This window comes from Heloderma suspectum, chromosome 6 (genome assembly GCF_057233095.1).
Source record: "Heloderma suspectum isolate Gila_16-S chromosome 6, 16-S_ref, whole genome shotgun sequence".
NCBI classification, from domain to species: domain Eukaryota; kingdom Metazoa; phylum Chordata; class Lepidosauria; order Squamata; family Helodermatidae; genus Heloderma; species Heloderma suspectum.
In genome coordinates this window covers 31,788,506-31,802,610 of record NC_139463.1, presented here as the reverse complement: position 1 = coordinate 31,802,610, position 14,105 = coordinate 31,788,506, and the positions used below count along the sequence as shown (strand labels likewise).

At 46.8% G+C, this 14,105-nt stretch overlaps 1 protein-coding gene across 1 annotated transcript in view; it reads left to right on the top strand.

Annotated features, from left to right (window-relative positions):
• LOC146340620 (G protein-coupled receptor kinase 5-like) overlaps positions 1-14,105 on the top strand; it is a 129,940-nt gene that overhangs the window by 73,491 nt on the left and 42,344 nt on the right. Inside the window, exon 2 of the mRNA XM_084803916.1 lies at positions 7,974-8,069. Within this exon, the coding sequence (XP_084660042.1) occupies positions 7,974-8,069 (96 nt within the window). The remainder of the gene's footprint in view (positions 1-7,973; positions 8,070-14,105) is intronic.

Below are 14,105 nucleotides of genomic sequence, written 5' to 3'. Positions count from 1 at the left end.
GCTATTTCAGAGTGTAGGGGGGGGGGGGCTACGATGTGATGTCAAAAGCTCCCCGCATCTAGAAAGGTAGCATGTGAGGGAGAAAACCCTTCTTCCCAGTATGCTAGCTTTCCAACTTCAGGGTATTTTTTGACAGGAGTATTCAAACGTTTAATCTGCTGTCTGCCTCCTGAATTAGTAACAGTCCCAGAAAACATGGGTTTTCTGAACATTTGAATCAGTTCTTAATTTATAGAAGATCCTTCCTTAGATCCAGGAGTGGCCTGAATTTTAATCCCTTTCGGGTCCCTTTCAGATCCCTATTTCTGTCATGTGGAAACAAGTGAGCTACACTACACAATAGCCTTACAAATCAGGAGAAACTTTTTGTTATATGATTGGGGGCAGGGGGAGGCTGTTATCAGAACAGCAAAGAGCCCTGCAGCCATTAGCTCCTTCATCCGCAGAAGCCACCTCGTTATGCAAAACAGGTGCTTATGATGCAAAATAGGTTTGCTTTGCTTAATTTATTTGGATTGCAGAATCTTGCGGCATCTGGGGGCTCAGGCACCAGATCTTTCATCTTTTTTTTCCTCTGTGAAAGGTGGACCCTATCCTACCCGAGGCCTATGGCTTCCTTCTGAATCAAGGACTCCTGCAGATACTAACCAGTTTGTCCACCCATGCTCCCCTCTGCTTTGCTATGGGCAATGCGAGGCCAGAAAAATGTCCAGGGTGGCCTCTGTTGCCCACCTCTGTGCTATGTAGTTAAAGCAGTGCCAATTGGGTATATTACTGCCTTTTAGCCAGGCAGAACAGTCAGAGGCCCTGAGAGAAGCAGCAGCAATGGCGGCGGCGGCGGCGGCAGCAGAAGAGTGTAGCCTCACGCTCTCCTGCATGGTATTTACTGAGCGGAGCCAGTTCCAGCTCTGACGCTCAGCCTATTCATGTAGAAGGAAGTGAATGGATTCCAGCAGGAAGTTCTTGCCCGGTGTACTCCCTGGAGGGCTTGAGAGGAGACAAGGCCTCTCCACAAGCTTTGTGGAGGGATGCGGCATGCTTGGATGCCAACACCGGGGATGACGGAGCCGTGTGTGTTTCGGTGGGGTCCTCGCTTCCTGTTTGGTTGCCTTGACGTCACGGATTCTTTCTCAGACGGCAGCTGGTCAATGGGAGAGGTTGTTGTTGGCCCAGGACCAGCCCCCTCAGCCGTCAGGAGGAGTGCTGATGTCACGTACCCACAGGGATTACCTCATAAGCGAAGCATTTAGGCCTCCGTGTAAATAAGAGAGGAGGGGTGAGAGAAGGAAACCAACCCAGGCAATTCCCCAGACCCACAGCAGCCTTCACTCCCAGTAAACATCGAAAAACGAAAAGAAACAGTGCCACTCGTTTGTGTTGGGCATTGTCGGCAGCCAGGCTGTTCCAGATCCTTGGAATAAAATTCAGTAAACTGCATGCATTTTCTTAACTGCTCCTCCCTTCCTCCAATCCCTGATTGCACTCCTTGGGTTTTTGCAGAGTTATGTAGAGATGAGTGATACGTCCACACTTCTGAGCGGCACGAATACCCATTCCTCATCTTTCCACGGCTCAGTCCATGAATCATTCCCGTCTTTGTTGGTGGGGGAGAGGGAGGGAGAATCAAGAAGCTGTGGAGAGCATGTGACCACTTGAACCATTCTTCACACATGCACACGCGCGCGCGCGCGCACACACGCACACTCCTTTCCAGTGTCCTCTTTTGCAGCTGTTGGCAGATACTGCCTGCCTGCGCATTTTCAGTGTTTTCCAACACGGAGGTCTAGAAACCTGTTTTGCGTTCCCAGAGTGCTTGTTTAACTAATAAAAGTTCCAAGACTGTCAACCTGTGGATGCCCACAGGAACAGAGAAATCTTGTGTTTCAGACACTCACACACACTTCCGATTCAGTCATGCAATGCACACAACCCATTCTGTCAGGATATTAAGGCAGTAGTGGTGGTAGGCGAGGGACAGACTGTATGGCGGAAGCAGAAAGAGCAGGAGACAGAAGCTGTTAAGGGGAAGAAAAGAAAATGATGGAATGAGACGGAGAAGAAGCAAGGCTGTAGCTCTAGATTAGAGCATGTAAAGCAGAGGTGGGTAACCTGTAATTCTCCTGATGCTGTTGGACTACAACTCCTGTCATCCCTGACCATTGGCCATGCTGCCTGGGGCTGGTGGGAGTTGGAGTCCAACAACATCTGGAGAACCACCATTTCTCCACCCCCTGAATAATGATTTTTGTACGCTGTGCTCAGGCACAGCAGTGACTGCCAGTACAATGCAGTGCCTGACCATAGCTAGTGGCAGAGCCCGTGCCTTGAATGCTGAAGGTCCAAAGATTCCACCTCTGACATCTCCAGTTAAAAGGATCTCAGCCAGCAGGGCGGGGAAAGATCTCTGCATGGATAGCTTGAGAGCCATACACAATATTGGGTCAGGTAGATCGAAGTCCTGACTCAGGATAAGGCTGCTTGGTATATTCATATGCTTCCAGTAAGGTGCAGAGTTTCAAAGACCTGTGTTTAAATCCCCATCTTTAAGGGCTCACTTAAGGGTGAAATTTGGCAAATCATCACTATCGTTGGCATCATCTCAGACTCAGTGCCCCATCTTGAAAAAGGGATTAACCTCTCAGGGTTGTTGCAAGGGCATGCAAGATAGTAATAATAATAGCAACAACAACAACTTGCAACATCTTGAAAGTATTTATTAAATGCAAATCATAAATGTTAACAGCCATGACTGGTTAATGCAGAGTTAAATGCACAAGGTCCCTGGTTAAATCTGACATCTCCAGGTAGGGCTAGGAAAGAATCTTGCCTGAGACTCTGGAGAGGTACTGCTGGTCTATGTCGACAGTACTGGATTAGATAAACCAATGGCCTGATTCCGTATAAGGCAGCGTCTGATGTTCCTATTACAGATGGCTAAACACTATAGCCATTTCCCACCTCAAAATAAAGGCAAATACGTTGATAGGTAAGGTTTGATTACATCATCATCATCAATATGAGCCAGTGTGGTGTAGTGGCTAGAGTGTTGGACTGGGAGCCAGGAGATCTGGGTTCTAGTCCCCATTCAGCCATGGAAGCTCACTGGGTGACTTTGGGCCAGTCACAGACTCTCAGCCCAACCTACCTCACAGGGCTGTTGTTGTGAGGCTAAAATGGAGAGGAGGAGGATTATGTATGCCACCTTGGGTTCTCAAAGAGGAAAAAAGATGGGATGTAAATGTAATTAATAAATAAATAAATATTATTCTGCTCTACATGTTTCATCCATTTTTTCTCCCCATTTGGCCATTTTTCAGTTGCATTCTTACTGTTCTCTTCCCATGAGCCGTTGCAGTATAGCAAATAGAGTGTTGGACTTGAACTGGAGAAATGCAAGTTCAAATCCTCACTCGGCTCACCAGGTGGCCTTCCACCAGTCACTATTTCTTAAGATAGCCGACAAGTGGGAAGATCTACGGATAATTTGTAGTAGGTTAGGAAAGATTTCCTTCTCCCAGTGGTTTAGTAACAGCAAAAACTAAAAGCCTTTTCTTTCCTCCAAAATTAGGCTTCTGCAAGCAAGTAAGCTTGTGCGGAAACCAGAGCAGAGTTGCGTGAGAAAGGATTAATGTGCGAGATCCCGTTCTGGTACTGCAAACGAATTCCTGAGCTGAGCATGTGCTCGGTGGCACCTTGTTATGCAGTTTTTATGCACACCTTCCTGAGTCGCTGTTTTGCATGTGGCTCCTCTAGTGAAAAACTAAGACGGATTCTGCAAGCCTGAAGTGCGCTCACCCCTGAGCTAATCTACCTCACAGGGGTTTTTTGAAGATAAATGGAAGGGGGAGGGGAGTTGTGTGTGCCACCTGTGTGAGCTCCTCAAATTAAGGGTGGGATTAAAAATGTCCTAAAGAAATATATGCCATTCAGAATCCTCACATCTTTGTTTTGATCACAAAAATGGTTGTGGTCAGTACCGGCTCCAGATTTTTGAGGGCCCTTGGGCAAGGCGCCCTCAGTGGGCCCCCTCTTTCAGCGAGTTGACCTTCTCACTGCCACTGTCACCAGCTGCTCTTGCTCCTTATCCTCATCATTTCTACCACTTCCTTGCTTGACATGGAGAGAGCCAGGGAGTGAGGAGGCCGTGGCAACTCCTGAACCTCCTTCTCCCCACCATCTTTGTCTGGGCCAGAGTGACAGGCAGGTGAACAAGAAGGTTGCAATGGTGAAGAGGAGCAAATCCAGGGGACTCTTGTCAGTGGGCCCCTGCAGGGATGTGGACCCTTGGCAAGTGCCCAACCACGCCTTCCTTTGACACCGGCCCTTGTGGTGGTGGTGGTGGTGGCAGGGGGGAGGTGAGAGAGAGAGAGTTGTGACTAAGTGTTCCGGGTGGGTCATTGTTCCCTGTGAGTTCCTAAGCTTCAATGGCTTGCATTGTGCATGCATGCGCATTGTCTTTGAGTCTCCATAAGGCAGCCAGCAAGATAAGGAAGCCAGATGACCATTAACTGGTGAGCCCAGAGGACGGAGCATTGTTCTTGGAGGAAGTGGGAACCTCCTCTGGTCTCCAACTTCGAGGCTCAGCTCTGAAAGCAAAGTCCCTCATCAATCAGAACGGTCCCAACAAGGTCACAGAAAGGCAACGCTTGTGAAAGGGGTGGGAGAAGGATGATATTCTGTGACTTATGACTGTGACGAAAGCCATAAGAAGGATTTTGATGTCGTTGTGGTGGTGCAGTGGCACAGAAGCTGCACCTGTACGATTGTAACCACACCTTCCTTTTCCTTTCCAGTGCTTGTTTATTAGGTTTATACCCCAACTTTCTTCTAAGGAGCTCAAGGCAGCAGAAATGGTTTTCGCCTTCCCCCGTTTTATCCTCACAAAAACCCTGTGAGGTAGGTGAGGGTGAGAGGTGACATAAGGTCAACCTGGAAGCGTCATAGCTGACTGAGAATTTGAAGCCAGGTCTCCCCAGACCTAGTGACTGATACTCTAACCCAGGGATAGGCAACCTGGTGGCCTCCAGATGTTTTAGACTACAGCATGGCCAGTGGTAAATGTTGTAGTTCGAAACACCAGATTACCTACCCATGCTCTAACTACTGTACTGCATGGTTCCCAACTAAGGCATGTTTAGCCAAGGGAAGTCCCGTATCCATATGCCTGGCTTAATGTTCTCAATTCCCACCTACATTTATCTAATGCTAACAGCATATTTGGTGCTGAGCAGAACACAGAAGTGTGTCTTGGCACCTGAAGTTGCTTTAAAATACAGGAAATGGAATCAGAGAAGATCTCGGTAAAGAGATCTTTGGAGCGGAGATAAGAATCAAGAAACCCTTGGTTCAAATCTCTCCTTTGCTACAAATTCACTAGGTGGCCTTGGGTAAGGCAAAATCTCTTAACTTCACCCCCCGCCCCCATCTGCAATATAGAGATAAGAATTTTAACCTACCTTACAGGGTTATTATAAAGATTAGACGAAAATAATGTATACAACATTCTTGGAACACTTGAAAGCTTTCAAAAGCTTAACTATTTTATTACTGTTATTGTTGTTGTTGTTGTTACCATTATTATTATGTAGGACATCTTCACTGGATTGACACCCTTGAAGCCTAAAGAGACATTACTTCAAATCCATTCTCCCCCTCCTCCTTTTTTTTTTTTACTCTATAATAGGTCAGGGCCCCTGATCCAGATCTTAAAAAAAACCTCCCCCTGCCCCATGCAAGGTTTCTGATCTAGATCAGGGGCCCTGCACTTACTCTAGAGTAAAAATGGAAGGTGAGGAAGACATAGCTGCTACACATAGATTTAGAGTAATATCTGTTTTGGCCCTCATGGAAAGGATGAGTGAAGGACCATCTTCTCTCATATGAGCTTTATCTGCTTGCTAAGATTGAGCATCTCTTTTGCATCTCTTCAACTTCTGAACTATGTCTGACTAGGATGCGGGAGAGGCTCTTCTCAGCTGCCACACCTGAGCTTTGAAATTCCCTCCCTAGGGTAGGAGCAGGCAGGTGTCAGCCCTGCAAGACTACTTTGGTTTTTACTAGAACATAGATCCACCAATGGGAGCCAAGTGCAAAATACTGGCTCAGAAAAGGTGGGGGCTCTCACCTAGAATTAAAGACAAGGGTGCCTCTGAGCACATGCTCAGCCCAGATCCCCCCCCCTTTCTTTCAGTACCAGACTTGAGCTTTCGTCTATCTCAGCAGCCTAATTTAGAAGTGGGATGGGGAGCCTTTTTGTTGCTGCTGCTCTTAAACAATTGGGAGCAGGGCCAGCCTAAGACATTTTGCTGCCTAAGGAAGAGCAGCAAATACCTCTCCCCGCCCCCCAAGTCAAGGTGCATAGTACCCAAAGCCAGACAGGTTATTTTGGCATATGGGGCAGAAAATTAAGTAACTAACCATTTCCTGCCCTTTCGTAACATCCCGAATCTGCTGGCTCTACCTAATAGTAGGACCGTCTCTGATTGGGACCGTTGGTGATCTATTGCACATTACCCTGCCGACCTCAGTCTGCCTTCTTCCCCCTCCCCTGCTCTAGGTAGGCTGAACTCTCCCCTAGGGAGACTTACCTTGCTCCCTTTTTAGACTTTCAGTGCTGCAGCAAGGCGTTTGTTGTTTTGACAGGCATTTGGCCTCTTGTTCTGCTAAACGTTAATCTCCCTGTGATCTATGCTTGCCTGATGTTTTATCTTTGTGTGTGCATGCGTATGTGAATTTATACTTTTATTATACTTATGCTATTTGATTCTAGTTTTTTGTAAGCTTCGTGGAGCATTTTGTTAAATGGAGAGGTGGAATAGAATTATTTTTAATACTCTAGTAACTTTCACATGAACAAGCAGCTGAGGGCAACAGGGACATGCCTCAAAGGGGAATCCTGCTCACTTTAGTCCCTCTTCTAGGGCTGACATGAAATGACGTCCATGTGATAACAACCATCACCCCATACACATACCATCACTATAAAGCAGGGGTGCAGAATCTCGGGCCAAATACAAACAGCCTGAGATTCCAACTCAGACTTCAGGAATTCCCCAAACAGCCCTGCCCCTTCTCCTGGCCCTGCCCCTTCTGGCCCTGCCCTTCTCCTAGTCCCACCCCTTCTGGCCCCACCCCCTTATCCTGGCCCCACCCTTTCTCCCTAACCACCACTTATTTGGTGGTTTCCTAGCTTTTGTGCAGGTTTTTCCCCCATTCTGAAAGGCCGAAATGTGTCTCCTAAGGCTTACTGACTGGCAGTAAGAACTTGAAGCTCAAATAGGCAGTGTGGCTTGTTAAACACCCTGAACAATCCAACAACAAACCATGGGTTCTCAAGGTGGCTTGCTTGAGAAATATAAACCACACTGCATGGTTAACAAGCCACCCTGTGGAAAAAGTCTTCGGTTCAGACATCACGCTAACCCACAGTTGAACAACAACCCACAGTCAACCACTGTGTGTGGGTTAGCGTGTTGTGTGAACCCAGTCAGTGTGGAAATATAGAAATGTAATCAGCTCTACATGCTGCAGTGGTGGAGAGGGATGTTCGAGCAGGGATGGGCAAGAGGCAGATTGTGGTCTTTCCCAGCAACCAATAGTCACAAGGGGACCACTGGTCCATTTCTGGTGGATCACTTAATGTCTGCTGGTTCCTAGGATTCTCCCCAAAAATGCTGGACTAAGGGGACCTTGATCTGATCCAGGAAGGCACTCATGTTCTCATTCATGTGTTCAACTTCACAAGCACATTCCTGTTTCCATGGTGAAGCAGCCTCTGGAAGTGGAACAATGGCTGTAACTATGGTCCATCAATTCAGACATCAGTCCGAACGTCAAGCCCTGTTCAGGCTTTCTTTTAAAGTGGGAACTGTTGAAACTTAGTCTTGTGGGCCAAATCCATTAAAAATTATTTTACCATCCTGAAACAAATCATCCCCCTCTGTCTTTTTTTTCTGTCCCCCCATGGTTTGCAGGAGGTGGAGGGAAGCGGAAAGGGAGGAGTAAGAAATGGAGAGAGATCCTCCGGTTCCCGCACATCAGCCAGTGCGATGACCTTCGGAAAGGCTTGGGTAAGTGGTGAAGTCAAGAAAATGTTGAGTTTTGCTGTCAGTGAGAGAACTAATCAAATATGCTTGTTGGAGAGAGATGCAATAGTTCTTGCACTGCTACTAGATTTCCATGTTTCTGGAAGCAAGTTCTACTGTTGTTGTTACATCAATGTGCAGGGTGCTTTACAGAGTGCAGTTTTATTTTATTTTTATTATTTTATTTAAAATATTTCTAGGCCGCCTTTCAAGGCAGAAGTCCTCCCAAGGCAGCTTACCACATTAAAATTCACATAATAAAAAAACAGGAATAAAGCAGCAAACATTCATAAAACACCAGAGATAAAACATCCTTAAAAGCCTACAACATAATTGCAGCTACGGAGCAGAACAGTCCAATAAAACATAATTGGGAAGGCCAGAGTAAACAACTAGGTTTTCAGGGCTTCCGAAAACCCTGCAGTGATGGGGCTTGACAGGCCCCTGATGGCAATGCCTTCCAGAGATATGGGGCCACTGCAGAAAAGGCCCTCTTTTGTGTACTTGCCTACCTAATTGCCTTCTAAGGTGGCCAGGTGAGAAGGGGTCAGATTCTTGCCCTGAGGAGCTTACAATCTAAAGTTCAATACAGGCAAAACAATGGAGGGAGGGAGGGTAGACAAGGGTGGGGCAAACAATTATTTCAGTTAGGCTTAGTGACAGGCTTAGTTGCAGTAGAACAGGGGTATTGAAACTCTTTCAGCCCAAGGGCTGAATTCAATTTTCGAATTCAATTTTTGAGAAGCTCCGGCGGGGGGTGTATTTCAGTGGTAGGTGGGACCGAAGGTTAAAAGAGGAGGACCAAAATATCTCAAATACCAGCATATTTGAGCTTAACGATCTTACTGCCAGTAACTAAACCTTAAGAGAGGCATGGGGAGAAAACCATGCAAAAGCCAGGGAACCATCAGAGATCAGGGTAAAGGAGGTGGGGCCAGGAAAGGGGACATGGGGAACTCCAGAGGGCCAGAATAGGACTCCAGTTGGGCCTAATTTGGCCCCAGGGCATTGGGGCTAGTGGACTGAGCCAAAGGCTTCACAGAAAGGTTGGTTTTGAGGAAGGATTTGGAGGAAGTAAGAGAGGTGGCGGCATAACGTACGTGTTGTGGGAGGCCGTGCCAAGCGTTCAGGGCAGCCATGGAGGACATGTAGTCTTGAGCGCCAGCATCATCAAGCTGGCCCCCTTTCCTTCCTGTGGGCCAAATAATCAAGGCAGTGAATATCATCTCTTGCTTATCATAAAACTGATTGTACTACATCAGATTGCAGGGATGATGGCTATGTTTGAATTTTCTCTTGTGCCAAAAAAAAAAAGCCCTCCCTGAAATTAACAGCAACAAGAAGTAGCACATCAGAGAGAAATGTGCTAAGCTAGTTTGTTCCCTGTTGTGCTGGTTTTCTCCATGCAGGGAGTTTTCCATGGAGGGGAGCTTTCGGTGTTACAGTCTATTCTACCGCTTCAGAATCCTAGCAGCTCAGGACCAAGCTTGATGTGACTTTAATCACGTAGTGCTACCTTTGAGTGCAAGGTCGTTGTTGTTTTCCATACAAATTGCCAGTGCGGGCTCCCCAATCCAGACTGGAAGCCTAGTGTGGCTGCAAAGGGCTGGATGTGCCCGATCTTGTCTGATCTCAGAACCTAAGCAGGGTCAGTCCTGGTTAGTACTTGGATGGGAGACCAGTCAGGCTTCCTGCATTGAGCAGGGGGTTGGACTCGATGGCCTTGTAGGCCCCTTCCAGCCCTAAGATTCTATGTGAGAAGTGTGTGTGTGTGTGTGTGTGTGGGGGGGGGGGGTTAACCCTTTGCCCTCCCCATCCTGCTCCCAGTCCCTACCCAGACTGGGGCCCCTGCTCTGGTAATGTGTGAAAAACAACACAGCACTCCAGAGTACAACTACATGATTAAAGTCACATGACAAAAGTCACATGTAGTTCAGCCCTTGTACCCATCTCATTCTGGTGCATGGTCAGTTGTATAATGGAGGAGGAACAGAGTAGCATAGAGAATGTCATAATTAAGCAGTAGCTGGATACTTCTTTTCTTTGATGGGGTTCCTGCTTCACACCAGCAGTTTAAACAGTAACACCTGTTCGCAAACCTCGTTATCAAGTCACCCTGCTTTTTCTTCTCCTCGACTCCCCCACCCCACCCCAAATACCTGCTTTTCTGACATCTTGTCTGATGAAAAGATCTGGAGGTCTCAAGAGCGTACCCACAATTTTGTGCATATTTGGTTAGTTCTAATTAAGGTATTGCCTGACCTTGGGGTTTGGGAATAGTTCTCTACAAGGTTATTTGCTTTTCTAATGACATGCTAAAGGTTGCATTTCAGCTGGCTGAAGATATTTTTTTAAAGCTCACTGTTTAAGAAGTTGAACCAATGCAGTCAGAAGTAAGCAACACTGAGTTTAATGGAGATTACTCCCAGATAACTATGCATTGGTTTGCAGTCATGCCCCATAAACTGAATTATGAGATTTTATTCGTGGCTTATTTGTTTGTTTTCTATAAGTGTGCTTCTTGAAGGAGGGGTGGAGAACCTCTGGCCTAGGAGTCAAATCCAGCCTACGTGGGGGTCCCGGTCCAGCCCTCCAGACGGCCATGCCGCCTTCTCCTGGCCTACCCCCTTTCCCCAATAACTGATCATTTGGGGTTTTTCTGGCTTTGGCACAGTTTTTCCTCCATTCCAAAAGGTTATGATGCCACTCTGAAGGCTTAATTACTGGCAGTGAGAGCTTTAAGGTAAAATATGCTGGTTTTCTTTTGTATTCTTGGCTGTACCCCTTTTGCCTTAGGTCCCACCCACCACTGGAATGTAGCCCCCTAGAGCTTCTCCAAAATTGAATTTGACCTTTGGGATGAAAGAGGTTCCCCACCCCTGCTTCAACCAAAGTGTTTGTTCTTTTGAGTATAAAAAATAGAAAAGAAGGATATAAATATATATCTTTCCTGGGGGCATTGCTATGGGGGTTGTCATGATGAGCTCCTGCACTTCAATATTTACCACTACACCACTGTGTGTGGTATAGACCAGGGGTGAGCAGACTTCAGGCTTGCAGGATCTACTTTGTTTTTGTTTTTTTACCAGATTCCTGAGATCTACCTGCCAGATGCAAAATAGTGACTCAGGCAGGCAGACAGGTGCTGAAAATTAAGGAACAGGGTGCTTCTGACTGCAATTTCAGCCCAGGAGTATTTGACCTGGTTCGCACATAACAACAGCCCAAAGTATGGGTTGAGTATGGGTTGTCGTTGAATTGTGGGTTGTTGTTATGTGCAAACCCTGCACTATAGTTTAACTCTGGGTTGTTAACCATAAACAACCCAGAGTTACAACCCAGCAGCAAACTATGGGTTCTCTGTGATTAACAACCCATAGTTAGACCATTGTCCAGGGTTTGCATGTAATGACAACCCACCATTCAACAACAACCCACAATTCAACAACAACCCATACTCAACCCATACTCTGGGTTGTTGTTACATGTGAACCAGGCCTTTGATAGGTAGAAGCTCACAAGTCCTTGTGACACACAAGAATCCACTTCTGGTTTTCCCCTGAACATTCTTTTTCAGCAACCAAATTTAGTGGTGGAAGGAAAGCTTTTTAGTTGTTGTTAGACAATTTGGAGTCAAAAACCCTTGCTGATCTACTGCAGATCACCCTGAGATATACCAGTAGATCCAAATCTACCTTCTGCCCACCCGTGGTGTAGACCTGTTCTTAACCATAGCTTGTATATCATGGCAACAAGACAGGAAGAGACTTGGTCTACTTGATCAAGCCATTGCCACAGATTCTGCCAGGTGAGAAGTTGGAGGAATTACCTTTTGTTCCAGCTTTCACATCACCATTCCCTTCAGATCAGGACAGTGCAAGGCAACCGGATTCATTCCAGAACCGGATTCATTTCATGTTGTTGCACATTTATATCCCAGAGGGTTATAATCCCTTCCTCAGAGGGATGTGGGAGGCGACTTAAAACATCTACATGTGCATCTCACGGTCCTCAAAGGCTCATGTCTCCCGATGGCTTTTGTGAGACATGTTTTGGGTAAATTAACTCAAGAAATGGCCTTAAGTCTACCTGGGTGGGCATACAGGATATTTCTTGCTGGGTAGCTGGTAGAGAGGAAATGGACTTGTGTTCCAATCCCTCTGGGCTCAAACAGACATTACTTTAAATCTGTATCTATTGGCTACATCTATTTCCCCCCATTTTTACTCTAGATACAGGAGGCCCAATCCAGATTGGGACCCTAATGTGCGGGGTACAGGGCTTTTAAGGTCCGGATCAGGGGCCTCTACACCTACTCTAGAGTAAAAAAAAAAAAAGATGTAGCCGCTGGTTATGGATTTAAAGTAACATCTGCTTTGCCCCTCTGTGTTTGAATAACCCTGCTCTTCTCCCAGGCTCTTGCGAACTATCAGTGATTCTTGTGCCCCACCCCCTGCAATCATGCAGCTTTCCCCAAGGGGCACATGCTGAGATATGAGAGAGAACGTGCTTCTAGAGCTTCAAAGTGTGTTTAGATATGAGTCAAGAGGGACAGCTTCCCACTTGGTAAAGGGGGAGTGTAGAGGGACCGAGAAGAGCAGGAATGGACAGCTCAGCTAGGAGGCTCTGAGTGTCATGGCTGTGACAGCCAGAGGTCACAGGCCTGGAATGTGCAGTGCGCAGCTGAGCACAGCATGGGGCCAGCCTCCTTGACACCCGGGAGGAGGCAGCCCTGAGAATGGTCTGCCGTGCTGGCTTTACACACGATCTACAGGCATATTTATGGCGGGGCTATCACTTTCCTAATAGTAAAAATTTTGTTTACTTTCCCCACCCCCAGGGACTGCCCACACGCTGAGCTGATATTCTGAGCCTTGCTCATTCCTTAGAACTCCCAGTAACAGTCATGAGACATGTTTTGAAGTTAGCGGGTTCTAGATTGCAGGCAGCCTTAGGGAGCAGATTCTAGGATCAAAAATGTGGTTAAAGAGAAAAGTTAGATGCTTACAGGCTTACTCATGCAGCCAAAACCATGCATATGGCAAATGAAGCCTTAACTCCTAAGGCATACAGCCATAATTCCCTGTCTTGTAAGCAGTAAATGCATTCTACGCATTGACCCCAATGAAGACATTTTCTCTTTTATTAATCCCCGCCGGGGTGTGTGTGGAATTTTGGGAAGCTAACCGGCTTTAAAAAGAAAAAAAATAAAAGGTAAACCTTTTCAGGATGTTTAATTCTGCACCCAGTACCAAATTCCATGCCTGCTTGGTGTGGCTGTATTTCACATGCCTATGGATCAGCTCAAACATCATGCCAAACCTTGGCATGGTTTGATTTTCAACATGCAAAGATAAACCATGGTTTAGAGTTACTTTCATTTTTTATCAGCTCAGCACAGTCTCTGTGAGAGCAATCCTATATCTCCTAGACAGTGTCTGGGGGAGATAGGATTTTTCTGTTTCCCAGCTACGAGGTCGTAGACAGCGCTACAAGCCCGTAGCTGAGAAACCATGCTCCCCTCCCCCTCCTTGCCGGGGCAAAGAGAACTGTACCACCACCGCTTCTGTGCTTGCAGCGTGGAGAGGTGAAAACAGGGTGTTCCTGGGGGTGAGGATGGGAGGAGACCACAGAAGCTATTTTAGACTGCTTCCTATGTGGTCTCCAGCCCCGTTCCCGTCCCCTCCCCGAAGCCACAGTTAGACACGTGAAAAAGTGCATCTAAGGCAAAGTACAGGGTGGCTGGAGCACAGAGGGAATCCTCTCCTCCATGCTGCTTCTGCCCTGCATTGGATAGGCGGTCACCTCTGACTTCAGGGGAGGTTGGAGGCACCTATCTATCTCTATAGGATTGCGCCCTATATGTGATGGCCTTATGTGACCACAGTTTGTTCGTTGCACCGAGTCATAGTAAGGGCATACCACAGTCTGCAAGCCATGGTGTCTGAGTCTGTTCTGCTAGCCACCCACAAACATTGGTTTGTCAATTTAGGCAACGCACCAAAGCAGAGTTAAGCTTCC